Consider the following 27,715-nt stretch of genomic DNA (forward strand, 5'->3'; position numbering starts at 1 on the left):
ACTTTCAACGTTTCACAAGTGCTTGGCGCCATGATTGCATTGCATCACATCTGAAATGCTGACCTCCCAGGAATTCCCTTAATTGCCTAAACATGTGGAAATGGCTTGGAGTGAGTTCAGGACTGTACGGGTGATGTAGCAATAACTCCCAGCTAAGTTCCTGTAATGTGCAAGTGGTATTTGTGAATGACTGTGTCCACAGTTCTCACAAACAGACTTTGCACCAATCAAATATTTTACTATGACCAAGTGTCTCATGACCATACTGGACTTGAAGTCTTTTGTAAATATTAAATGTTTTTTCTCAGTCGTTCACAGAAATTTCATTTTCAAGTCATAGTTTGATTTGTACATCCTATGTATTTAAAAAAAAGGTATGAGGGTACACATTTTAATCAGTGAGGATAAACAACATTTGTAGAAAATGCATGTATTTCTAGCCTTTTACCTACATATAACAGTTTGCCTTAAAGGTGAGGTTTTAAATTTAAATTTAAAAACTGGTGAGGTTTTAAATTTATTAAACAGCACACTTGGAACAGATGCTTTCAGAAGCATCACAATAATCTCTTAAGCTTCAGTGATGAGGTAGAGTTTGTTAAAAAACAGGTTTCATTATAAGGAAACAACTGTTAGGCATTAAACAGGATCAATAAGGAAAAAATGTTTTGTTAAAAATAGCCCCGTATACTTATCCCAGAAAGGGAACACATTGATTTCATGCATATATAATGCAGACAAATACACAAGGTCAGTTTTCTTGCTGACGTTTTTTAAACCACAATGGGTACAAACCACTGTAACAAAAAACAGTTGTCACCCTAAAGATGTACTATAACTGAGCATCATTTACAGGAACATCTTCACTCTTTTTATATCTTTGTATCTCATCTATATCGGTTCCATCAGGGCAAGAAGACCCGACACCATACACTTTAACTCATCTAAGAAACTGGGAAAAGTCGGAAAATACACATATTACACACACACACACACACACATAATTTATATTTTCTAAAAACTCTGCCTTAATAGCGCATGCATTATATTTTGTATTTAATAAATGTAAAAGCACTGAGTGTGGCTAAAGACTGGAAAGTTACATTATGATAAAAAAAACTTGTAAGAACCAGTGCACACACTCGTTTGCCCTGAAGTAAAAATTCTAACATCAGAAAAAATTAGCTTACTATTCGTGTTTTAATAGGTGTTTTTTTTTTAAGTATGTGTGAAATAACTACAGTTATATGAATTTTTCAGTAGACTAATAAACTTCTTTATACAGTTAGAAGAGTGAGGAATGTCCGGATCTATAGAGGATTACAGAAAATTTAAGATTTAAAAACCATCTTAAAAAGGAATACAAAAAAGTATTGAGTAATTATTTTAAAGTGAATTTATAGATGTCCATAGTTTACTAAATTAAAAGTGAAAGTATCCAGAATAATTAAAAGTTAAAAAGTTACTACTTTTGCATTTATACTACTAAATACATGAAAGTATTTTTAAATGATACAATTAAGGAGGTAACATGACAAATTTTTGATGAAACTGATGAAACTTGAAAATGAAATATAGAGCTTATTGTATTGATGTGTAGTGTAAGTAGTCATCGGTTGGATGAGAGAAAGTGAGATCTTCAAGATTTGCACAACATGCATTTTCACGTTCTAAATGGCCCAAAGTTATCTAAATTTAAAACTTTTAAGTAAGATGTTAGTCAGCTACTATTATGAAAACTTGGAATAATTTACCACAAGTATGAGGTTTGTCAGACTGCGATGATACAGCTCTATAATCTGAGGAAGCAAAGTCTTAGTACGTAAGTACGTAATCAGGTTTTCCAGTTTGCTGAAGTGAAACTTAATTTAATGCAATTTAATAACGCACTCGGTGGTGACAAAATAAGAAATAAGACATGCAATGAGTGCTAAATGTCCTGACAAAATTCTGTATTTATTGAATGTACAGATAGGTGTATCATTTTATCAATGCAATAAAAATTACATCCCGAGTAATCATTTTCCCTTTCACAAGGCAGAGCAGTACTTTCTCTACATACAGTGTTTCAGTAAGAAGGATAAGGGAAAGAAAAGCCTAATAGTTAGAGATAGAGAGAGAAACAAGCAGAAAACAAATACAAAAGACAAATACCACATATACTTGGTTAAAGCTACAACTTGAGGTGAAATTAAATTAGCCCTTGGCAAAGTGTTTATATTCACCATACAGTATGAGTTGAATGTGCTGTGGCACTAACCTCCAAGTTTAGCGGATAGAAATAATGCCACAGCATGACTGCTCTCTCTTTAACACAAAGTTATTATTGGGCAAAATTCTATTATTTACTTTAACTTACACAATGTACCAGCTACTGTACCTTGATCTAAAGGATAGATAGAAAACATTCTGCTTGTAATATCTTTCTAATACATTAAAGGTGTCAAAAGTAAAAGAAAATAAAAGTGCACCAATGCGGACATAGGTAAATATGTAAATACGAGTATAAATGATTTTATAGGGAAAGGTCATGAAATTATATATATATATATATATATATATATATATATATATATATATATAAACAGGTAAAAGATCTGACAAGGTCCTCACTTTGTAAGAAAAAAATGATCACTTTAGTGTCATTAGCATAGTGAAATACAGAGTGGTTTTGAAGTGAGGACCAATATCAGCTATGCCACAAACACATAGGATAAAACATGTAAAGTAATAAAATAGGTAAATGAGCATGTTCAAGAGCTCATAACGAGGTGGATTTTACTGCTTAGACAGACAGACAGACAGATAGACAGACAGCAGACGACAGTTTGAGAGGTTGATCAGAGGAATGATCAGAGTGTGTGTCTGCGTGGAAACCCATAGACATCCGACCTCATCTATACCCCATCACGCATAAAAAGACATGAGCAACAACAAACACAGACACACAGCTGACATTACCCTCGACTCCAACTCTAGTCAGTAGTAGAATACACATAAAACCACATGGATCTAATTAAGACGATCCAGATACACTGAAATCATTGATATTTCACCATGCTGACATATCAAACCAAAGTCTAGACCATATCATATACACAAATCCTTTTTTGATATTATCCACATGTACAACAAAGATCCTCATCGTACATCATTAGACAGCACTTTACAAAAAGTACCATTGCTCCTGTTTAAAATTTTAAAGCTTTAAATCCTATATACTAGCATGGGGAGCGCTCAAGAGCTTCACTGCATCCTCATACATTCTCTCTCATACACAAGCGCACACAAAGCATACAACCTATATTCTTTTACTGTACATATCCAGCAAGACAAAATTTCAGTGTGTACCCCTCTCAGTGTGAGCTGGTAATGCCTGCACCGTCCAAACTCTAGAGACCAGCACCACTGCTTTGCCTGCAGCCACATTATACGCCATCCCAGTCAAATGGACCAGTAGATTTTTGCCTTTTTTTTTTTTCAGAGGGTTGAGTGGAAGTGTCAGCCTCCATAATTTAGAATGCATTCACGGTTTCCGAAAACCAAGAGATAAACACTGAAAACGCATGAGAAAAGATTTTAGGGTTTTAGAAGAATGAGAATGAGCTCACAGTTAGGAAAAGGAGGCTCAGCTAGAGCAGTGGTTCTCAACCCTGCCCCTGAAGGACCACCTGCCCTGCACATTTTAGTAGTTTCTCAGCTCCAAGCACACTTGATTTAACTAATTAAGCTATTTGAGCTAATTAATGTGTTTTTTGAATTTATGAGGATGAGCAGGGAAAACCCTAAAAAGTGCAGGACAGGTTGGTCCTCCAAGGATCGAGCTTGAGATACATTGTGCTAAAGAGACTACAGATTTAGTTTAAACTTTTGCTCTACAATGAGAAAAAAAGGGGCAAAGCTTGACCTTTGGCTAGCTTACCCTGTCTAAATGCTTTCCATAAACATGAAGATATTTCATTTTTAAGTATTTTTTACCTAATTTCACACTAGCATTCCAAGGGAAAAAGAGAATGGTGATGGAGCACGATATAAATACTAGTAGGCAAGATGTCAAATCTGATTCAATACTAATCCATGGGTTCATGATACTACCAGCTCTCATGTCAGATTGATGCATCCCACGTTTTTAAATCATACTGAATGTGTGTTAAAGCTGCAATATTTCATCCTTCCACATTTGCGATTTAAGGATTCTGTAACCTACGAGATAATCTGTCGCTATCCTTGGTAAACAATCCAACCTTGTCCAAAATGCCATTCTAAGAAAACATTTGGCTGATCCACAGCCCTTGATTACAGGCACCAACAAATAAACCATGATAAAGATGAACTAAGGGCTCAGAAATATTAGACACCCTTTTGAGAGGCAACCTAAGACGAATGTAAAAGCATATATGCATACTGCCTGGTCATGTGTGTTCGTATGACATTCTGGCTAACCCTGACTCCTGATACTACACACTTACAATTTTGTTAATCCGCACACGCATTAGGGGTGTAAATAATTGACAGGACCAACAGGAACCATGTCCTGAACAGTAGTGGTTTTGGAAGTGTGGTGCATGGAATTGGCGCACCAATTATACAGAGAATTAGAGCAGGGATTAGATTAAACCTTTCCGCACACAGAGCTGTAGGGAAGAAGAGATGCATATATATGATCTTAAAAAAGAATGAGTAAGACAATGGGAGAGGGGAAATATGCATTAATGGAAAAAATTATATTCATCACATCCATAATCTTTCTCTTGCCACCACCACACACACAGACAAAATATGAATTATGTTGATGTGTTTAGGATGCTGCAGAAATACACAGTGGGAATTAACTTTATAGTCCAATAGGGAAAAGAGATGATGGCCTGGCTTCTAGGATTGCCCATCTGTGCATTATTTTGTAAACAAGTACCCATCAGATTACAAGTCATTCAACTCATGCCATCACTACAGCCACACTGCCATCTGCAGGATAATGCAGAGCACTACAGTTAAAGTTTTCATCTCCCTCATATCATACCACAGAAATAAATAAGTCTCTTAATAAAAAACAAACAAACAAACAAAAACTTTCCCTCCATTCCACAAGTGCTTAACACAGACATGGGTGTATATTTTATGGCTAAAGCAAGAGAACAATCCAAGACAACTTTAGTAATAAAAAAGAAAAAGAAAAACGTTACTGAAATCTTTTAAAAACATTAAAACACCTTTCAGTATTACTACTTCTATTTATATAATCCAGTGAAAAAGTGTCACAACAGGACAGAGTGATAAGTTGGGCATCAGATGACCGTGGACTCCGATTCGGTCGTGATGGTGCTTGAGGATGAGGAGTCGCCGAGCGAGGCTGTGCTGTGATTAGGCGAGTTGAAAGGGGGCGTGCTGCAGTTGGAGGGTGGACCTGAGCCAGAGCTGTCGCTGTTGGGCAGGTGGCTGTACAGGGCATCGTTGCGCAGACCTTTGCCCTCTAGCTCGCCCTGCAGGTAGCGGCGGATCTCCTCGGGTAACCGCTCGAGCTCTGCGTCGCATTCGCGCTCCAAATGTAGCCGTTGCTGCAGCGAGAAACAAATCAGCATGAATAAGCTGAAAAGGGAAGCGACAAGTGTGTGTGCATGAAAGAACAGCAGGATAGACAGACCAGCGGTTGATCCTCGTCTATTTTCAGTAGGATTTCTTTCTGCTGGGTCTTCAGCAACTCCTGGCGTTTCACCTGAGCTTCATCCAACTGAAGAGAGAGAGAGAGAGAGAGAGAGAGAGAGAGAAAGAGAGAGAGAGAGAGAGAGAGAGAGAGAGAGAGCAAACTGAAGATGAGATTTGTGCTGTAGTGAGTGTAAGACTTTGGACAGTATAGCTTTAAGGAGATGCACTAAAGAATACTTTATAATGACACAAAAAGCTGTGTGGTTGCGACATGGTGTCTTTAATGCTGATTTGAGCCCATGTTGTAAATAGTAATTGGATTTGTGCCGTAGTTAATGCGCAAGTTTCATAGAAGTACTACCACAGTGAGCATTAATACTTCATAACCACATGAGCGATTAGGGATTTGCCCAGGATAAATCAGGCAACACATTCAGATAACAACTGAACAAGGTGACTATGCTCCTCAAATCCATACAAGAAACGAAAACAGTTGGGTAGGTGTCATGGTGTTTTCCATATTCATGCCTCTAAAAGTTACTTTTGACTTTTGTGTCCTGTTTTATGATGATGCTAATTTTTAGACGGTTTCCCAGTATCCACTGCACCTCACCTGTCACATCAAATGATGTCATTTTGGTTCACCTGCACCTTGTTTAGTTTAACTGGTCTATTTAATATTCTGTGTTTCAGTTAGGTCTTTGTCCCGTGTCTGTGATTGTGTTGTAGATCCGTTTTAATTAGCACTAATAAGTAACTAGTAAGCACTAGTAAGTACCGTACCTGTTGTTCACGGTTAAAAAGTTTGTAGAAATAATTTAAAAGTTACGCTTAAGATAAGCTGATGAGCTTTAATGTAATCAGTGATATTATTATTTCAGGTTGAAGCCCACGTTCATGTTTGCCTGTTTTTCTGTACGGCAGAATTCTCTGCCTAACTTCATACCACAAAGAAATAAAATGTTGTAAGGTGTTGTTTACACTAAGTTGTACTTTTTACATTGTCAGCCAAAACACTCCCTGTTTGCTAATCGAAGAGTGAATTACAAATCAGAAATCAAAAAAGTAGATCAGATAAAGATGTAGAAGTTTTGTCTTAAAACGACTCCAGTGAGTAAAAATTCACTTATACCACTTAAACGCTGTTAAATAGGTGAAAATATTAAATAGTCCTAGTAAAAAATATTCCGTTTAGATTTTCTAATTAATATCTATTGGTGCACGTGTTTGTTTACATTGAGCAAGTAGCTTATAAGTGGCTTATTTTAAAGAATATTATTAAAAACTGTTCATAACATCGCTTTTACTCAACAGTTTGATTTCACTTGTGTAGATATGTTGCTGTATAGATTTCATGTTTATCTTTTATCGTATTAAAACTTCACTTTAATAAAGTACAGTCCTCGCTTGCATCCTGCCTAACTCCCCTTGTGACAAAAGGAAATAGTGTGATGACTTATGAACTAAATAGCATAAGGTATAAAGAACATTATCTAGTTTTGTGTTGTCACCAGCACCTCTGGATGTCCCTGACTGCGATTCCATGTGATGCCTGGTTTTGAATTTAACTCAGGATTCTCTGTAGGGTCAGTTAAATTTTTTTTTTAAACAAATGTATGCACGAGATTATAAGATATCTAAATAAAAATATAAATTGTAAAAATACATTTATATTTTTTGAACCAGGTCTCCTGTCAAACACACTCACCTTGCGCAGTGAGTTCACCGACTCCTGAATATGTTTTCTATTTATTTCATTCATTTCCCTTGAGAAAAAAAAGAGAAAAAAAAGAGGTGGTAACGTTATTATAACACACTATAAATGTGAAAAGATCCTGCAGTGAGACTGAGCCTTGGTAATAAGACAAACTTTCTGTCCTACACCTGAATAAATTTTTTTTAATGAAATTATTTTAGAAGACAGTCGGATGTAGTAATTAAAATGGTGGATTGAAAACACAATTTAACGTAGAGGAGGAGATAATTTACTCACGCCTCGGCTTTCTCTCTGTCTCCCTTTCTGGCCTCAAAGATGCTGTTCAGCCGTTTTCTTTCTAAAATCATCTGCATTTCCCTCTTCTCTCTAGTGAGAGGGAAATATGAGGCAAAGTTACACACAAACAAAGTGTGTGATAAAAATGTAAAAAAAAAAAAAAACAGAAAAGGATCTTACCGGTCACATATGTCCTTGAGTTTCTTGATCTGTGTTGTCTGGCATTCCTCAGCAACTACTTTTAGTTTCTTAAATGACTGTAAAAGAGCAAGACAACAATAGAGTCTATAGATAGACAGAGTACTTTATTAATCCCAAAGGAAAATTGTATTATTACAGCAGCCAGTTCACATAATATACAACAAGTAAGCAGCAAACAGGAATTGCAAAAAGGAAGGGGGGGGGGGGGGGGGGGTTACAATTATGGTGCAATAATAAGGTAAAACATTTGTCAAATTTAAGATGCTTTAAAAAACGAAAATGTCTATTACAGCCTATTAAAATACTAGTGGCCAAAATAAATCAGTCGTATTTCAAAGTCATCCGCAAAAAAAGTGACAGTCATTCTCTGCAGTTTTTAAATATAATTAGAGCTTAAGTCATATGTTGTATAGAAGAAAAACTACAGTGATGGTGATTTCCAAATCCGAGTACTTTATACAACAAATACGAAATATCTTACTCCTATTTATTCTAGGTTGTTGTTGTTCTAGTGTTACTGTGTGTGCTTTACAATGTTAAGACAACAATCAGATACAGGTAGGTAGGTAAGGGCCAGGGGTAGTTCAGTGGTTAAGGCATTGGACTACGGTTCAGAAGATCCCAGGTTCAAACCCCACAACCGCCAAGTTGCCACTGTTGGGCCCTTAAGCAAGGCCCTTAACCCTCAATTGCTCGGATGTGTAATGAGATAAAAAAAAAAATGTAAGTCGCCCTGGATAAGAGCGTCTGCCAAATGCCTAAATGTAAATGTAGGTAATTCACCCTCCCCAGGTGCCAATCAGCTGTTCTCACCTATACATTTAGAGAAACTAAAATGCACCCTCCCTACTTTAAGACCCTCTATAGAAAGTGACGCTGTTACCGTTTTTAATCCCTGAAATGGATATATATAATATATATATAAAATAAAGAAATAAATAAACCAAAGAACATTGTTCCATTTGTATTTTCATCGTAAATTGTATTTAAATGGTATAAAAAATCATGGGCCGTGTATTGAGTGATTAAAAACAATACACAGCATGTTATGATAAAGAAACTTTCCATCTCTTCCATTCCAGTGATTCCAGTCAATTTTGGAATCAATTTGATTAATCCTGGCGCCCGGTTTGGGTTTAGTATTCAGTGCACACCGTTTGCTCGGTTTGTATATCTGTTATGTTATATATGCTATATTATAACACTTAGAAAGACCTTTTATTTGGGATAAAGTGACTGATGTGACTTTTCAACTGAGCCTCTGTTTTACTGAATAACCCACGACATATCATGAATATGTAAGAATTTTAAATAAAAATGTCAGAAAAGTGTGCAAATATACATGAATGTAAAGATGTAATGACCACAACTGTGCAATGTGCAAAAGTGTGCAAAATTAAATGAAATAGAAATGTCCGGGGTGAGTGCAAATGTGCATGAATGGTAAAATCTATAATATCCATAAATGTCCAAACATATCTCTTTGGTGTGTAGTAGTGTGATTGTAAATTCGTTTAATGTTTCACTTGTATTTGGTGGCACACACACACACACACACACACACACACACACACACACACACACACACACACACCCACCTCTCCTCGGCTTCACACAAACACACACACTCTAATGGAAACAGTAAAAAGTAAAGTGCAGGTTAATTTGTTTTATTTTTACTTTACAACAGTGATTCCTGTTACTGTTGTCGCTCACTCGAGTGTCATTGGCGATGTCCCTTGTTAATTTTTCTGAGAAAAGTGTTTCCGTTAATGTGTGTGTGAATATCAAGTGAGAGTTAAGTCTAAGATGAGAAGAGGGAGAAGAGAGGGCCTCATTCTCACACACACACACGCGCGCGCACACACACTAAGGGAAACACTTACTGGGATTTATTTTAACCTATTTCAAAAGGTAAAGTACAGGTTAATTTTTATTATTTTTACATTCTATTTTGTATTAATTATTTTTAGGTATTTATTTTTTGTGGGTTGTGGAACAAATAATTTGAGTTTTCATTATTTCTCATGGGGAACTTTGCTTTGATTTACGAGTGTTGATATACAAGCCTGCTTCAGGAATGAATTATGCCCGCCATCCAAGGTTTTACTGTATTTATAAATGTTTCATTTTATTAGACACAATATACACTATATGGACAAAACTACCAACCTGGTAATTATTGAATTCGGGTATTTCACTCAGGCTACTTATCCTCAGTGAAGGAAAAAGGTATGCTAAAAAATTAACAAGACATCTTAAAAAGATCTTAATAAGACAATGCTATATGTCCAATTTTGTGGCAACAGTTTAGGCAAAGCCCTTTTCTATTCCAACATGAGTGCCCAGTGCACAAAGCAAGGCAAGGACTATAAAGAAGTGGTTTGATGAGTTCAGTGTGGAAGAACATGACTGGCCTGCACAGAGCCCTGACCTTAACCCCATCGAGCATGTTTGGGATGAACTTGAATGAAAATTGTGAACCGGGCCTTCTCGTTCAACATAAGTGCATCATAAATGCTCTATGAAATGAATAGGTAAGGATCCCCACAGAAACACTTAAATCTTTTGGACAGCCTTCAAGAAGAGTGAAATTTGGTATAGCTGAAAAAGGGGTAACAACTCCATATTAAAAACATATTCAAGTATGTGTATTTTGATACGATGTCATCGCAGATTTGGCCAAATACTTTTGTCCATTTAGTGTATATGCCATATATCATATACGTGTAGCAGTATGGGAAAAGTGTGAAACTTATATAGTTCTGAAAATGATATATGGCTGATTAAATGTATTTTTTTCCTGCATGTAACCAAAAGTAATATTATCTTGCAACCTATTAAAGCAAAAAGTGAGAAATTTACAGTTAAATGTTCAATACTGACTTCAGCGCTGGAGCATTGCGAAATCACCTTGCCTCAAGGTATAAGGATGGCACGCATCAGAACTCTTCTCTGCGCTGGTACACAAGCGGTGGAGTAAACCTTTCCAGCTATCCGAATAAATAAGTGACTGGATGTCTTCAAATGAAGACTAAATGACCACTAAATCACCAGGCACAAGTTATTCTGTTTACATACAGTACTGTAGCTCTTGACTCAATATCTGATTCTTTTCATGCTGAACTGAGTTCATTTAATGATAGTCCATGATCTAGTGTACAAAGCGTAAACATCTGTTTTTAATAGAGACAGCAAAGCACTTCTCAGACTGGCTAAAAGTGGTAAATGAAAATATAAAGTGTGAGGTGTGTGTGTGTGTGTGTGTGTGTGTGTGTGTGTGTGTGTGTAGTACCTCTTCAAAGTGAACGAACTTCTTTTCTCTTTCCAGCTTGTGTTGTTTCTTTCGCAGTTCGAGTAGCTCCTGCATCTGCCACTCTCTTAGCTGCACTGTCCTCTTCTCCAGCTCCATCTCCAGATTACTCAGCTCAGTCCTCACAGGCTCAGCGGGCTCACTGTCAACACACACACACACACACACACAGTAAATACTGCATGAAGTACTACTGTTAAACAGCTTTAACCTTTTTTATTTCCCCATACTTTTTCTTTATGCTGAGTCGCAGCTTTTTCTCCACTTGACTCTTGCGCCTCTGGATGTCCGAGTTCAGCTGGTTACTCCTCGTCTTCTGCTCCTTGCCGAGGGACCACAGCTAACACAGACACACACAACGTACATGTTCGATACTATAGGAATTGTCCATGTAGTGGTCTGAATAAAATTCACTAGTGGATGATATTCCTAATGATTTCACTTATTAATGCAAAAAAAAAAGTTTTTGCATTATTGCAGTTAATTGCGTTCTGTGTTTTAGCACATGAAAATGACTGGGAACAAAGATGTGTCATTTAAGATTGAGGATATTTAGTCATATATTTAAAATGATGTGATTAAATATTTAAAAAATGGCTAAAGTGGGTTCAGTGTATAACAATTTGGCAAAAAGTTTTAGTTATTGAAAACATGACATTTTAATGACTAAATCTTATTAAATCTTAAGTGAAGTGACAAAGAAAAAAAACCCAGTTTTTTGGGTTCTTTTTCCATTTTTGTATGGCAAGCCATATAAACAAACCACACTTTGGGGAAGTTCTGAGACCTGGGTCAGCTTGTTAAAGAAACAGTGAAATATGGGACGTTAAATACCCTTAAACTGGGTATACAGTGCACTTTGTAGTATCCATGCTACTATTATGTTACAGTATCTTCATGAATTCAGTACATATGTCATAGTGGACACATAACAGATAGGGAGAAGACTGAACCTAACCTTATCCGAACACACACAACATTAATATTAAAATACATCTTAGGATTAGTTAAAATAAAAAAAAGACATCTTTCTCAAGACAGAATGATGACGTTTAACAGACAACAGCTGCAGAATAAAGCCTGTAAACAAAATGCATAATAAAACATGACATTAAGACATTAAAAACAATTAAAACTTGTGTTTGTACCTTTTTGAGGTGTTTCTTGTGAAGCTCCTTCAGTTCTTTGCACTGTTTCTTGTACAACTTGACATAGGACTTCTCCTGCCTCAGCTCATCAATGGACTGGGGACTGATCGCTGTAATACAAACGCATACGTTCACATCGAGAGAAATTTGTCTCGACTCAGTGCTGTGAGTTTGACAACAATGATGATGAACGAGGATGATGATTTACCTGTTAATACAGTGATGACCAGGTCCTCTTTTGGGGCTGAAGTATTACACACAATGAGAAGCAGGTCACTCAGTATACAAGCATGAGGTGAGATGGGATGTCATGTCAGACATGCCCACATAGTCAAACATGGATTCTTCTCAAAGCATGTGATAGTGCATGAGAGGGAGCCATGTGTTTTATTATTATTTTTTTTCTTTACCTGGAGCAGTCAGTACATCCGCCACCAAAGGTGGGAGGGTTGGGGATGGCAAAGCGAATGGGAACTCATTAGATACAAGACTGAAATCTGGTTTCTCTCCTTGTTCTGACTTTACAAGTACTTGCTGTGAAAACAAACACACAGACATAGCAGATAAAAAAAACAAAACAAAAAAAAACTATTTTGGGTTATATTTTATTACAGTTAATTAAATTTTGTTCCCCACCTTACTGATGTCGTCGTTATCCTCCATGAGCACAGCTAGCTGCCTCTCTCTCTGATCCAGCACATGTTTGATTGGATTGGTCAGAGCCTCTGCATACTCTAAACACAGACAGACAAAGACAGGGTCACACACTTTAATACATAACGCTTTAGTCACAGGTGATGGCGCAGACCATCTGTGATAGGAAAAAAAAACTATTTGCTCCTTTGCACTGGATTTAAGATAAACAATAATTTGCAGAACTCTATAATAAAACACGTATCTAGAAAGTTACAAAACAAGACAAGAGTCTAAGATTTTAAAAACTTTTCCAGTGAATGCAAAGTGCTGGAAACACAAAAGAAAGACATTTTTCAGTACTGTACTGGAAGTACTGTAGTAATATACTGCTATGGTAACAATAATGATGAGATTTTATTAATTTTACCTATTTCACAAGGGTCAAATTATTTGGCTGCAAGAAAACAACTAAGTACGATACAAGACAGAGAATCAGCTTTACATCTTCAGTAAAAATAGCCTATATGACATTTCCTGTTGGGGCTCATGGAATATGTGCTGTCTCACCTTGGTGCTCATTGGGAATGTAGTCTTGAACTTCAGTGTATACAAAGAGCGAGGCAAAAAGCAGTGGCTGATTGAGCTCATTCTTCAGATTAATGTAATGGTATCCTATAACACACAAGTGCACCCAAAAAAAAACAAAAAAAACAAAACACAATATGACCGTGATTAAGTGTGTCCAGGTATGTGTGGTGTTCTTGTGTAGTACAAATTAAATGCAATTAAAAATACATATTGTTCTCTACAAAGCAAAATAGTCTAGTTAATTGCCTATTATAAAGCTCAATGTTACTCCTCCAGATGTCAACAGTGAACTGAGATATTTGGATGTGTTATTGTTACAATCAGTTCAACTTACTTCAACTAACCTTTTGCAATATTAATTTCCTTCATGTATTTGTTCCAAACCTGGTACTGACCTGGGCGTAAAGCCACCACTGGTAAGATCCGATGGCCTATGAACTTCCCATTCTCTTCAAAGACAGCTACTCTAAGTGATGCTAGTGTGGGTAACACCACCTACAATGAGAAAGAGAGATTAATCAAGAAAAAGATTAAATAGGGAGTCTTATTTAGACTTACTGTATCTGGCACTCTCACATAACTATGGGGTATCTGCTCCCACTCTCCACCCGTCCAAACACTGCAGCTCCCCAGCTTTGCGAAAATTGACCTAACTCAAGCTGCTGCAGCACCACCCTCGGTAGGGGGATGGCGAACACATTGGTTGCACAGAGGCAACTATAGCTCATGCTTTCAGACATTCCAGACAGAGAAAGAGCCATCTACTTGGATAAACTAGTTTCTGCTCAAAGTCTGGTAGGTCAGTCACCTATGTCACCACAGGTTTGCCTGCCTTTAGAAAAAGTACCGACATAAAGTAAAACCATTCAACCAGGACATGAGAGGGTGTGATATCCCATATGATACTAACCATTCGTTTTGTGAATTGATAAAACTACATTTTAATGTTCAGGAAGACTACCCAGCACTATGTATGGTGCAAAAAGAGCACAGCCAATCAGGGGTGGCTTAAAATTATAATTTTTTAACACAATCCTGTATTTGCATGATTTGCAGTGATGTAAGGATCAACATTATAGTGACATTTAACAAATGCTATATGGTACAGATCTAATCCATAAGACATGTACGCATATTTATAACATCTGCAGAGTAGTGACCTTAAGAAAGACGAAAGGCTCTTCCTCCCAGACTGGGTCCATTGAGTTGTTAGAGGTTTTGGTGCGATACTTCCTCTTGGTGTCAGTGGGCAGCCCGAACATGTCCGCCTCAACATAAACACCAACCTTTTTATCAGTCAGAAACTGACCAGACACAATCTAAATATAAGAGAGAACAAACGTAAAGAAATCAGCACACACATAATATATGAATATGTACTTTAAGCTATGTGACAAACACCCATACAGACACTCGGTACATTACCTTGATCTTGACCGTGTTAGCCACAATGCCATCCACTATTTCCTCAGTGAAAGGGTCAAAGTGTTTATCTGTACGAATCATGAACTCAGGCTTGAGCAGGTACCCGCTACGCCCGTTATACTCAAACACACCCATGTTTAGCTGCATGGGCAAATCTGAAGCAAACAAATAGAAGTCACTTTGTATCCTGGTGTCTTAGTCTTCATGTTAACTTTAGTGCTTTTTAAGTGCAATAGACCTTATGCACACACGACCCACACAGTTTATACTTAATAACAACCAGAACATCACAACTAAAAAAAACACCATCCAAAAAAAAACTACAGGCTCATTAGCTCATGCTCCACAAAGATGCACATATCATTCAATTAACATTTATGTTTTATTGTGAAAAGAGAAAGATTGAAGAAAGAGAATTAATATAAGTGAGATACAGCATCAAGACAAAGAATAGGAAACAACATTCTCCTAGAAAACAAGGAATAAAATAATCATGAAAAAATATCTTGACAATTACAAACATCTTTAATGCATTACTAAATATTTATCTTTATTCACACCCTACTTCAATTTGAATAAAATGTGTTGGCTTTTAAGTCACTTTTGGATTTTTAACACTTCTTATTTAAAGAGAATCTTCAGCTTGTTACAAAGAGTGTGAAAGTGTTTGATGTCCAGGTCCATCAAGTGCTTCTCACAGAAACAGAGGAAATAACACTGACAACTAGACAAGCACTGGACTCACCAAGAGTTTGGAAGTTTAGCGCCACCATCTGGCAGCCTACATTCCAGAAGAGCTGAGGCATGTAATTACTAGAGTCCACACGTGTGCCTTTGGGATAGATCCGACTCAACTGATTCTTATTGTATCTGATCACACATGGAGTTCAGGAAAACAAAACCACATGGTCACAGTGACATGATGTTATGCACAAAGAATTATCTAACACAATGAATTAGTTAAATATGAGTTACTTCACAGACGCGGCTGAATCACATGCAAAGAGAAGCCCAATTCTTGAGGACGGGGCAAATAGCAGATGACTTCTTCACCTGGTTAACTGTGGTTGGCACCGTTAGCACAGATAAACAAAAGCTAAACCGATTGAGACATAGTTAATATACTCAAGCACAGATGAAAAGGATACTCCACAAAATCAATGGGGAAACTTTTCAGGGCGTCCATGCCTCTGGTCTCAACAAAGGACGACATTTCGTAATACTTTCTCCTTTCTAACCACATAAAAAGAAAATACGTATGATTGATAATATTACATACTACACATTACAGAACTCCTTATGAAATGAAATACACACACACACTCACCGGATGCCCATCTGAAGGATTTGAATTTGACTGGTTCGATGTAGTTTACCAGCGTGGACATCTCTTCTGTAGCAGTGGCTTCACTGTATGCTGTTCCCTGTAAGACAGAAGAAGAAGAAGAAGAAGAAGAAGCAGAAGAGAATAAACTGATTGTAAATAAACCTAATTAAAAATAAAAATTCTTCTTGACGCTACATCCACAATATTATTGTCTTTTTTAAGAATTGATGAAAGTGTGAAAGATTTATTTATTTATGAGCAGTGTTACCATTACAAGAAAAAAAACAATCCCTTATATAGTACGAGGGGTGAAATTGGGACTGAGAAAAACAAAACACAGTTATGAAAGTATGAAGTTTTTTCTCTATAATTCCCTGCTACACTAATGCACTTATTCCAACGTTTCACTAGTGCTTGGATACCATCAAGGTGGAACGTTTTCTCAGTATGCTAGAGTGATGATTGGACGGCCTGCTTCACTTCAGAAACACTGGCCTCCCAGGAAGAACCTTAATGACATGTAACATGTGGAAACAGCGTGGAGCACGATCGGACTTTACAGAGGATGTGGCAATAACTCCCAGCTGAGTTCCTGTAATGTGCACATGGTGTTTGTGGATGATTGTGTGTACAGTTCTCACAAACAGATGTGTCTCTTCTGCAAGTTGGGGACAAGTTATCCGTCCATTTTCAAGACACTTCACTCACTGAATATTCATGGAAAAGAAAGCAGTAGGCTGCGAGCCACCTGGGCCTGGATTATCATTCATGGATGTACGGGCTTCTTTAAAACATTTGAACCATTCAAATGTTTTACTGCGGCGAATCTCTTCACCTTACTGAAATAAGAATTATAGTTTATAAAAATGATGATAATGTTGTGTGTTATGCAAAAGTTGTCAGAGGTGTTTGTTAAACTAAATGTTGTGCATACTTAAATGCTTAATACTCCTAACCTAAAATACTAGTGTTCATATATAGTAAGATGTCTAGTCCACTAGACAGACAAAAATTCTGAACCTCCTATTTGAGAAAGAGAAAGAGAGAGAGAGAAAGACAGAGAGTGTGTGAGCACACACTGACTTACCTCATCAGAATGGTGCTTTTTGGGATCTGTCACTGGCTCTTCCTCTTCCTCTTCCTCACTATCTCCATCTCCCCGATCTTTTAAAATAAATAAATAAATAAATAAATAAATAAAAACAACATTAAAAATGTTTGTTAATGTTGCTGCACAAAGGCACCACAATGACATTAGTCTGCACTGCGATTGGTGGAGACGACTTCAATCATGCCCTAACCCACCAATAGACTTGCGTGTGTCTTTGCTCATCTTCTCCGCAAGCTTCTCACCCCCATTGGACATAATCTGACTCGTCTCGCCTTCAGGCAATGAAGCATCTAAACACAAATCTTATTATGCATGGATATGAAATGGATATGAAACGGATACAAGACACAATTAGACAGAAAACGGGATTCATGAGCAGCAATGTTTTCTGTAAGTTAAATGAACATGAACGCTCCTGAGCTTGTGACATCATGGAAAAAGATTTGGACAGGGTATGGCTAAAGATCAGAATGATTTGGACAAAGCTTTCTGAATGAGACTAATTCCTGCAATGTGAAAAGGAAAACTTTAACCTATACTTAAGGATCTATTATCTAAGTGTGTTTGCTGACCGTTGAGAGATGAGGCCTGCTCGTCTGCTCCCTCCTTGCGGCTGATGCTGCCTCCATTAGCCGTGAAACGATCCCTGATATGATAGTAATGTCTTTTCTTGTTTTTTATCAGGATTTTCCCCATCAGATCCTGAGGACTGGGCAATGGCTGACCTGGGATCAGCTGCAGCAAACCACATGCAGCAAAACCATCTTTATTAAACACTAAAAACTAATTTACACTCAGCAAAGCAAATGACACAAATCTACACAAAGCATTAACAAACTCCTAATGCTGCAATAAAACTAAAAACTAATGCTGCAATTTCTGTATAACACTCTACTAGGGTAACATCGTGCACATGAGCCATAGGAAGGTGATTAATGGCAAAGTTATACTGCTTGCATTGCATGAGCTGGGAGCAGTCCACCCTTTCACATGTCACTTACCGGGTACTTCTCTAAAGGATCGATGAGCAACGCATCACCGAATATGTTGCGGCAGCATTCTGCCATCTTTTCTTGCTGAATTGCGCTGAAATGAAGTAACAAGAACGTGCAGAGATGTTAAAATAAGCTATGCTTGGGGAAAAAAGCCAACAGTTTATGACAGAAAGAGCAACAAATTATTCAGTTAAGAGTGTGTGACATAAATCATGATGAGGATTACAGATATCAGAAAGTCACCAAAACCATCCTAATGTATTACAGCAGCACACTATGATATGCTCTATTCCCCGTATACCACAGCGGTTTCCCAACTATCACACTTTGCAATTAATTAAACACAAACACACTTTTTAAATTAATGTCAGTGATGGTTTGCAAAATCCTTCATCTTGAAGACTTTATTTTGGAAAAGTTTCTGTTTCAATGCTCACACTGGAGACTCCTTTCATGAATTTTAAATAAAGTTGTTTCAATAGAATCCTCATCAATTTTAGTTATTATACCTGTTTCTTATTTTAAACAAAGCATGATTTGAAATATGTTTAAGAAAACCTTCCCACATTCCCGTCCTTTTTGTTGAAAGTGCGCAACAAATTGTCCGGAATTAAAATTCCTGATGTTTCTTGGTCAATCAACTCTGTGACATCATGGGCGTTCCTACTAACAGCTGTACTTACAAATCACCCAAACAACATGGCAATGCTGAACTGTCAAAAATTGTCTAAAAACTGTCACAATTTACTCACAAACTGTGAAAGTACCTGCTACGTTTCTCAATTTGTTATAATAATAATACTAATACTACTACTAATAATAATGCATTTCATATAGGCGCCTTTCTGGTCACCCAAGATCGCCTTCCAGATCAAACAAGAATAAATTAACAGTAAAACAAGATAACATAGATAACATTGAGTAGTAAGAGAAGATAAAAAACAACAATTAAATGAAAAGCGACAATGTCAAAATTTAAGACATTTTAAAACAAATGATTCAGAAGTGGTTTTAAATCAAGATTTAAGCTGTTATATGCCTTTCATCATGTAGAATAAACGTTTCTGAATAAATGGGTCTTGAGTTGAGTTTTGAATTTAGTTGAGGCACCTGTGTTACGGGTTGTTTTTTCGAGGTGAGAATTCCTGGGCGAGGAGGGTACAACAAGGAGCCTTGATGAAGAAGAGTGGAGAGTGCGAGAGGGGGTGTAGAATCAAACGAGCTCTAATATGTAAGGGGGAGCGAGACTATGAAGTGCTTTAAAATTGTCAAGAACATTAGGATTTCTTACCTGTGTTTTAGATACGCAAAAGGCTATAAAAATATCTCCCCATATTGTTATATGCCCTTATAGGCAGTGTACAGTAGCCTCTGATAGAGGGTACGATTTAGTCCAGGGTACATGTTTGGATTTTCGTAGATTAGCTCTGTATCGCTGTACAAAAGGTTTTCCTGAATGCTCCAGTAGCAACAGCTCAGAGCTGTCCATGTCAATGCTGAATAAGGAATTTGAGCATATTTTTGGACACGAAACATAACGAGAAGTCTTTGACCCACCAATAATCCATGCTTGAAAAAGACAAAATAATATTTGCTGCCATTTTTTTAACCAGTATTATATTTTAAAATCTCAAGCATGGCTCAATTATGCCTCTAGGATATCTCGAAGAATTTCCCTTTGTGATGAACTGTAACTGTAACAAACTTTTTGATTGAGGCCTTTTGATTTTTTACAATCTTAAGATCCAACTAGTTCTGATTAAATTCTGCAGTGTCAAAATCTCCCCTAAGTGTTGGATTAAAGTATTATAATACATAAATACATATATACATACACATTTATACTACTGGCTATTTCTCCATGGTTCAATGATAATACTGAGACACAAAGATCCAGTTTGAGAATTACACTTACGAGTCAACATGATTTTCGAAGGAGAGGATGAGGGGGTAAGGAGAGGCTTTAAAGGCACTCTCAGCAATGGCTTCAATCACTTCCTGCAGAGAGAGAGAGAGAGAAAGAGAGAGAGAGAGAGAGAGAGAGAGAGAAAAGGGGAAAATGTCAGCCAGTAGGCACGTAAACACTGAGACATCGTTGAAGAAAGAAACAAAATGCTGAAGATGGGGAGTGGGATGAACGGAATGACTCGGGCAGATGACTGCACCTTAAAGGGGATTTCGGTTGTCATGGTGAAGCCGTGAGTGATAATGGGGTCTTCTTCGGGTGGACGACCTTTCCAGCAGTCCAGCTCGATACAGCGACATCCGGTGAGCAAAACCTGTCTGTACATTTCCACCGAGGATAAACCTGTTAACTGACCCACTGCACACACACAAACACACACAAACTTAACTCAACTCGTTGAAGGACACTATTGCCACTGCAGCTTCTCTACTATGTAGAAGCTAGTTCTTCTGTGACTCATTTATTCCTACACAAAAAAATAATAATTTTCCACAGAAAGTCTATAACATGGCTGCCTTCCAGATATAATAATTACAGAAATAGCTTTCAAACATGTGTGAAACCATCTGATACAATTACTGTATCAAGAAACCACTTGAGAAATATGCAAGAATTTGATTTAAGTGTTTCCATGTCCACAACACAGTGCCCTAGGTCAAAGTGCAAAGTGCAAGTGTTATTCCCTAGCAAATAAAGAAACCTTCTCATGGATTTTAATGTGTTTAATAAGCACTTCATAATCTCGCTCCCCCTTAAAACATTAAACCATCTCATGGATTTTAATGTCAATCATGATCAAGAACACAACATTAAGTGGACGAACTTGTGAGGTAGGTGTTGTGTGAAGAGTTGATAAAATAATGAGACAGCGGCTGGGTCATATCGTCCATGACGTCGAACCTCTCGGAGGGAACCACTGCATTTTCATCTGATTCCAGATATTTACTGAAACTCATCAGCGAGATTTGGTCTACACACACACACACACACACACAAAATTATCATTAGATTATCATATTATCTTTCTCCTACTGTAATCCCTATTGTATGTGTGTGTGTGCGTATGTGAGTGTGTGATTACCTCTTTCCAGCTGCCGGGTGTTAGTGTCATATTTTTCCATGAGCTGTCGTACCTGCTCTCGCTTAAGGGGTGGGTAGAGCACCTCATTCAGCCGTGGGTCTCTTTGCTTACGGTTAAGGAAGTCCGTCATCTGATCCAGGGATAGAAAGGGCTTCCCTTTAGAGCCACTGAGTATGTGTGTACACACATAAACAAACAAACACAAAATCTATCAGGTTCAAAGACAAAACAGTAAAACAGATCTGTCTTAATTTAATAATTGTATAATTTTTTTCCCCTGATTTCACACTTCTGTAAATATATGTGCAGTGTACAATAAAGATATTTCATGATACACACATGAGACTCTCACTAAAGCAGTTCCTATGTGGTTTTATTGACCTTTCCAACACCTGAGCAATGCGGCCGAAAGTTTTGTGCCACTAACGCACCACCTGAACCACATGACAACGTGCCATGCACACATTTATTTGTCGGAAAAAGTAATCTCAGAGCAGCACTGTTAAATTGCTGTGTGCTTACTGTAGGTGCTTATTACTTTTCTATAAAAGTTAAGCTCTGACAACAATTTACATAAATACGTTTTTTCTAATATTATTTTTATAGCGACCGATAAAACACGCTGGCCTATAAACTACACATCGATTAACATGCTGTTACAATATATACAGAGGAAAATGTAGATATGGTGAAGTTTTCTGCAGGGGGTAACACAAGTGAGGGAAGAACTCATAAAACTATTAAAGCTACTTTTAGAAGCGCTATAACATAAATGATAATAGCAGTACAAAAATTATTCAACAAATTGCTGTGATTTGTAAGCTATAAAAACACATACCACTAGGGTATGATCAGTGTATGATCACTAGGGAATGGGGCAGTGGTGGCTCAGAGGGCTAAGGCACTGAGTTACTGATCGGAAGATCGGCGATTCGATCCCCAGCTCCACCAGGTTGCCACTGTTGGGCCCTTGAGCAAGACCCTTAACCATGTCTGCTCCAGGGGCGCTGTATCATGGCTGACCCTGCGCTCTGTCCCCAGTTATGCTGGGATATGCGAAGAAGGAATTTCATTATGCTGTCTTGTATATGTGACAAATAAAAACTTTACTGTCACTGATCATTTTGCAACAGCAGTTGCAAATCCTTATTGCCTTATTGTCTGTGCAAGAAATGCATCAAACATCACTTTAAATAATTAATTAAATTTATTATTTAACTTCAGCATTTAATCTTGAAATAAATGAGTAGTATCATCAGAATGATCAAACCAGGAACATTCTCATCCTCTGCCCATCACTCACAGTTCCACAAAGATGCGGTCGATCTCAGACCTCAGGCAGAGTTTGTTTAAGAAGCTCTGGAACTTTTCCCAGGTGAAGTCCTTCAGCTTGATCCCTTCTGCCTGAGAGAGACATGGACATGCACCATGTTAACTTCTCAAACCTTTGAAAATATTTTTCAACACAAGCAAGCTACTGCCTTTGCACTTAAGGTTAATTGGAGGAGATCCAATTAATTGGAAAAGATCTTGCCAGCACAAGAAGGTTTTTACTCTCATAAACATGTTCTGTTATTCTGTACAATCCAAAGGTTGACTTGAACATCTCAGGTTGACTTGAACACCCCTTGAAAAATTGAATAGTTCTTAAACGCTTTTTTCAAATGATGGGATTAACATTCTCACACTAAACATCACATACATCACATTAGACTGAAACATACAGTTTAAATTTAATTTAAACAATTAGAATGCAAATGAAAGATCATCACATTGTACTTTCTGTTACTGACTAGTACCAGAGCAGCCAGAATACCCAGATTAAACTTAGTTCCTCCACCTATTTTATGACTTCAGTGTAGCAACATTCTGACTTGCTTCGTCAGCTGTTTAGAAGTATTGAGCAGCAGCCTCCACCCTTGGCAGCTCTCGCCCTTTTTATTTCGTAATTTACAAAAAGTGATGCAACTTCATTATATAATTAACATTTTAATCACTTTCCGAAGTCGTAAAGTGAACACCTGAAGACTACACAAAGAGCGGCATTTGTGACTCTGCTTGATACGATTACCTACAACAGAAGTTTCTGATCTGTGTGGCAGAAAGTTTTTCATTTCAACCAAGCAGAAGAAAACCGTCAGACAAAAACAGGCCGATGAAACAAGAAACAAATGAGGCCTTACAGGATATGTTTTGAAACTCCTGCCCTATAATTTCATCATACTCAGTGCAGTTCTGATTCGCACCAGCTGAGGGCAGCGTGATACAACATAATGGCGTGCAGTATCCAACAGCCAGCTGAAACAACCACCTTCATTTGTTGTTCATTTTATTGTCCCAGTTCATAATGTGAAGATTTGTGAACAGTTTATCAGTTTTAATCACCTTGATACAAGATTACAAAAAATGCTCCCCCCCCCCCCCCCACAAGTGGAGAATGTAACAAACAAATTTCAGTCAACATTTTGTTTCTGCACGCTCACATTTGCATCATCCATCCATCGTCTACACCACTTAGACTAAGACTTAGGTCTTTGAATCGTAAAAGGAAATCTAGTTCTCTAAAGTTCTCAAAAGAAACCCACCGAGCATGGAGAGAACATTTACACTCCCTGCACACAGCACAGAGGTGGGATTCGTACAACTAACCCTGATAATGCAAGCTGACAGCGCAAACAATGGTGGAACTACATCACATATTAGTAAAAAACGCATCATGATTTCTTTCTCACCTTGTATTTCACTCTTCATCCTAGAATCCTGGTTGTAAATGTTTGTCAAAGTGTTTAATTTCTTATTGACCTTGAGATGAACTGCATGCTGGTCAGAGATCACTGTTTATGTATTAAACAAGTTTGGCAAGTGACACCGAGGCTGTGTCCAGACATATATGGATATTTATAAGATCTAAGGTTTTTCTCTTATTTGGCTTTCAGTGCAGATGATAACGTTTTTGAAGACACTAAAAACAAACATTTACAAAGTACAGAAAATAAAAAAAAATCTGTGCATATAGATGTTAAAAAGACATTATGTAGTCCGTTGATTTTGCATTTCATTATCATATTTCCAGTTTAATGTTTTAGTTTTGTTTTACGCATAATAGGACACAACCTCTACTGCTCCTGAACCTACTGTTCTGCCGACATAGAACCTTGGGCCATGTGAGAGTTACTTGGATGTATATATTCACAAAGCATTGCTTGTTTAAAGAAGCATACTAAAATCGACCACAACGACCAGACCCATGCATTCACATACGCACACCCCAAAGGAAGAAGCTATACAGTGTACGGGCTATAAGGAAAGAGGGACAATACATGAACCCCAATTGCAGGGATAAATGAGTGATTGATGAGGGAATACCTTGTTAACTATGAGGTCGCACTGCTCCAGCGCTGTCTCCACTCGCTTCTTGTCAGAGAACATCTTTATAATACTGAGAAAGAGAGCGGAGAGTGTCGATATAAAATCAGTTCATCTGATTTGCATACACTTTGTTTTGAGAGCCATGTGTTATTAGGTTTCATTCAGCAGAACTGAAAACAAAAGCTAACAGGGGAAGGAATTTATGAAACAAGATGTGGTGAGATTAATACTGCTGTGCACCTGTGTATGTGTGTGTGTGTGTGTGTGTGTGTGTATGTGTGTGTGTGAGAGAGAGAGAGAGAGAATCACACTTACTGCTTTAGTGGGATTCTCCCATCTTGGTTGACATGAAGTGTTAGCTTGGTCCATCTGTGTTGGGAAAGAAACAATCAATCAATCAATCAATCAATTAAGGAATGGCAATTGTAAACCATTGTAATGTTTTATAGCAACTATCTTATCATTGAATGATTAAAAATGAAAAGAACTACAATAGAGGCTATGTTTACATTACTAGCCTAAAGTGACTTAACCTCAGCATCAGCAGTGCGAAGATTTTAAAGCAGCGCTAGCAATAGCTGCTAAAACAGCTAAAGCGGTGTGTCTGGCCTACTTTCTTCTTCTGGACATCAACAAATACAAATATTATTGTTGCTAAAATCACATTCATTGTTTGAAATGAAGAAGTGGTCGCACAAATAAGATGTGTTTCAACCCAGACGCCACGTGCAAAGGCGAATCTGTGCGTGCATGAGTGCTGTTTCTGAGAACAGACGCTTTTGCATTAGGGTCAGGTAAAAGTTGCTTGTAATTATGAATGTGAACCTTCACGACATGCAAATCAGGTCTGAACAAAAATTTTTTATGGAGAATTGTGGCTTGTAATGTGAACATAGTTACAGACACCCAATGAGGGAATACTGCCTTAATGTGCCATTAGAATGATCATATTTACATGTAGATTAATTTCCCCACCAGAAAATTCAGAACGTCTGAATTATAAAAAAAAGGTTTATAACAGCTGCATTTCAGTATACTTACACATATAAGGATTTATTAATACTAGCTACAGTATTACTCTTTGGCATGGAGGATGTTTAAATCTTTTTTGTCTTTCTGCTGTTCCCTTTCAGGGGTCGCCACGGCAAATCATCTGCCCCCATCTACCCCTATCCTCTACGTCCCCTTCTCTCACTCACACCAATAAACTTCACGTTCTCTCTCACTGCATCCATAGGAGGATGTTCAAATAAATAAATAAATAAATAAGGTGCATGTGTATTTTATATATATCCAGATTTTGCTATTTAGCTATTTTGAATGAATCTAACTGCTCAGTGTGTCGCTGTATTGTTTTTACCCAGTGCTGGCTATCTCTTCTAGTTTGTTATAATCAATTTGTAACCTAAAACAATTATACCAATAATAATTATTGGATTTTTGTATTCATTTCATAAATATAAAATACCTTTAAATCGATGCATTCATACACCCCTACATACATGCAAAAACACAGATGCACACACTGAGACAAACACACAGACACATGCTGTACACACACTGAGACAAATACACAGACATACTGTACACACACTGAGACAAATACACAGAGACATACTGTACACTTGCACACACACACAAAATACTCACGCCTTGCGTAAGAAGGTGCTACGTGAGGCATTTAGGGACAGTAAGTTTGTGGCAAGTTTTAACAGCTCTTCTGTCCACACCTGGAGATACAGTAAACACACACACACACACACACACACACACACACACACACACACACACACACACATAATGAGCAAACAGAATAAACAGATGTTAGGGATACACCATTAAAATATGCCTCACTGGAATTTATTTCTATTATAATTTATCTGCTTTTTTTTTTCTTGATGCATTTTGTATCATTTTACAAACACCATTGTTTCTGCTGCAGCCGTAATTGTCTTGTGTTTTGTCTACTGTCCACTGTCCTTGGGTATGAAAAAAGGCTTTAAATTTTTTACTAACGGATTTTTTTCTAGCTGATACAGTGCCAGAGAGACAGATAGGAGAGAAAAGCAGTAGACAGCCATCGTCAAGAGGGGGCATTTAGAGCTTGGTTGCTATGGTTACCTTGGCAGTCCCCTCCTCAATAGCCAGGAAGTTGAGAAAGGTGATGTTGACCAGGTCGTTGCCATAGACAATTGTTACTGGCATAAGGTTCTCGCGGATCTCTCCTTTGACCAAGCCCAGACGATCACATATTTTTGAGTCCTTCACACACACACACACACACACACACACACACACACACACACACACACACACACACACACACACACAAAGTTAGTTTCTGGATCTCAGTGAATTGGACACTCTACATCTCTGGGTGCATGAGACACTCCACACTTCCTGCATGTCATTACACTGCAGTCTACGTGGCTTCCTCTGAGCAAACGCTGGAGCAATGATAAGAGTAGAAGGCCACTGAGTAGGTACAAATGTGCATGCTTGTGTGTGTGACCTGTTTATGGCCAATTCTCAAGTTATTGGATCTCTCTGACTTATACTAAGACGGTTACTCTTCTGCACATTTGCCTGCATAATGTAATGACCAAAATCCCACTCTTATAACATGTCATTTCAATTAGCAAACACTTAATAGCCTCTGATTGGATAATTACTGCCTTTACTATTTTTTTGCAAATATTTTTATTAAAAAAAGGAAAACAATACAGTACATGCAGTTACAGACATACAATTAACCTTTCTTTTTTTTTCTAAATAAATATCTTCTTAAAAAAAAACAACTAAACAAAAACACTACAGTGCAACAATAATAAACATCTCGCTAATGAGGATGTGAAAGCTATTGTGTAGAATTAAGTGTCAGTGAGCGATCAGGAATCACAAATATAGCAATCAGAGGAC

General features: G+C 37.5%; 1 protein-coding gene across 1 annotated transcript in view; it reads right to left on the reverse strand.

Moving 5' to 3' along the window:
* Window positions 1–1,937: 1,937 nt before the first annotated feature.
* The window catches only part of plcb3 (phospholipase C, beta 3 (phosphatidylinositol-specific)), a 72,412-nt gene continuing 46,634 nt past the window's right edge, over window positions 1,938–27,715 (reverse strand). Inside the window, exons 4-34 of the mRNA XM_053492930.1 lie at window positions 26,918–27,058; window positions 26,447–26,526; window positions 25,112–25,165; window positions 24,794–24,866; window positions 22,731–22,831; window positions 21,428–21,594; window positions 21,170–21,316; window positions 20,546–20,703; window positions 20,296–20,378; window positions 18,387–18,471; window positions 17,958–18,120; window positions 17,580–17,675; window positions 17,362–17,438; window positions 16,275–16,371; window positions 16,096–16,180; window positions 15,693–15,817; window positions 14,948–15,102; window positions 14,683–14,841; window positions 13,918–14,017; window positions 13,502–13,606; window positions 12,935–13,032; window positions 12,709–12,832; window positions 12,507–12,542; window positions 12,299–12,408; window positions 11,381–11,490; window positions 11,133–11,292; window positions 7,817–7,893; window positions 7,637–7,726; window positions 7,352–7,409; window positions 5,642–5,728; window positions 1,938–5,555 (exon numbers count right to left, since the gene is read on the reverse strand). Coding sequence (XP_053348905.1) covers window positions 5,286–5,555; window positions 5,642–5,728; window positions 7,352–7,409; window positions 7,637–7,726; window positions 7,817–7,893; window positions 11,133–11,292; window positions 11,381–11,490; window positions 12,299–12,408; window positions 12,507–12,542; window positions 12,709–12,832; window positions 12,935–13,032; window positions 13,502–13,606; window positions 13,918–14,017; window positions 14,683–14,841; window positions 14,948–15,102; window positions 15,693–15,817; window positions 16,096–16,180; window positions 16,275–16,371; window positions 17,362–17,438; window positions 17,580–17,675; window positions 17,958–18,120; window positions 18,387–18,471; window positions 20,296–20,378; window positions 20,546–20,703; window positions 21,170–21,316; window positions 21,428–21,594; window positions 22,731–22,831; window positions 24,794–24,866; window positions 25,112–25,165; window positions 26,447–26,526; window positions 26,918–27,058 — 3,471 coding nt within the window. The 3' untranslated portion in view covers window positions 1,938–5,285. The remainder of the gene's footprint in view (window positions 5,556–5,641; window positions 5,729–7,351; window positions 7,410–7,636; window positions 7,727–7,816; window positions 7,894–11,132; window positions 11,293–11,380; window positions 11,491–12,298; window positions 12,409–12,506; window positions 12,543–12,708; window positions 12,833–12,934; window positions 13,033–13,501; window positions 13,607–13,917; window positions 14,018–14,682; window positions 14,842–14,947; window positions 15,103–15,692; window positions 15,818–16,095; window positions 16,181–16,274; window positions 16,372–17,361; window positions 17,439–17,579; window positions 17,676–17,957; window positions 18,121–18,386; window positions 18,472–20,295; window positions 20,379–20,545; window positions 20,704–21,169; window positions 21,317–21,427; window positions 21,595–22,730; window positions 22,832–24,793; window positions 24,867–25,111; window positions 25,166–26,446; window positions 26,527–26,917; window positions 27,059–27,715) is intronic.

This window comes from Clarias gariepinus, chromosome 1, assembly GCF_024256425.1.
Source record: "Clarias gariepinus isolate MV-2021 ecotype Netherlands chromosome 1, CGAR_prim_01v2, whole genome shotgun sequence".
Classification (NCBI taxonomy): domain Eukaryota; kingdom Metazoa; phylum Chordata; class Actinopteri; order Siluriformes; family Clariidae; genus Clarias; species Clarias gariepinus.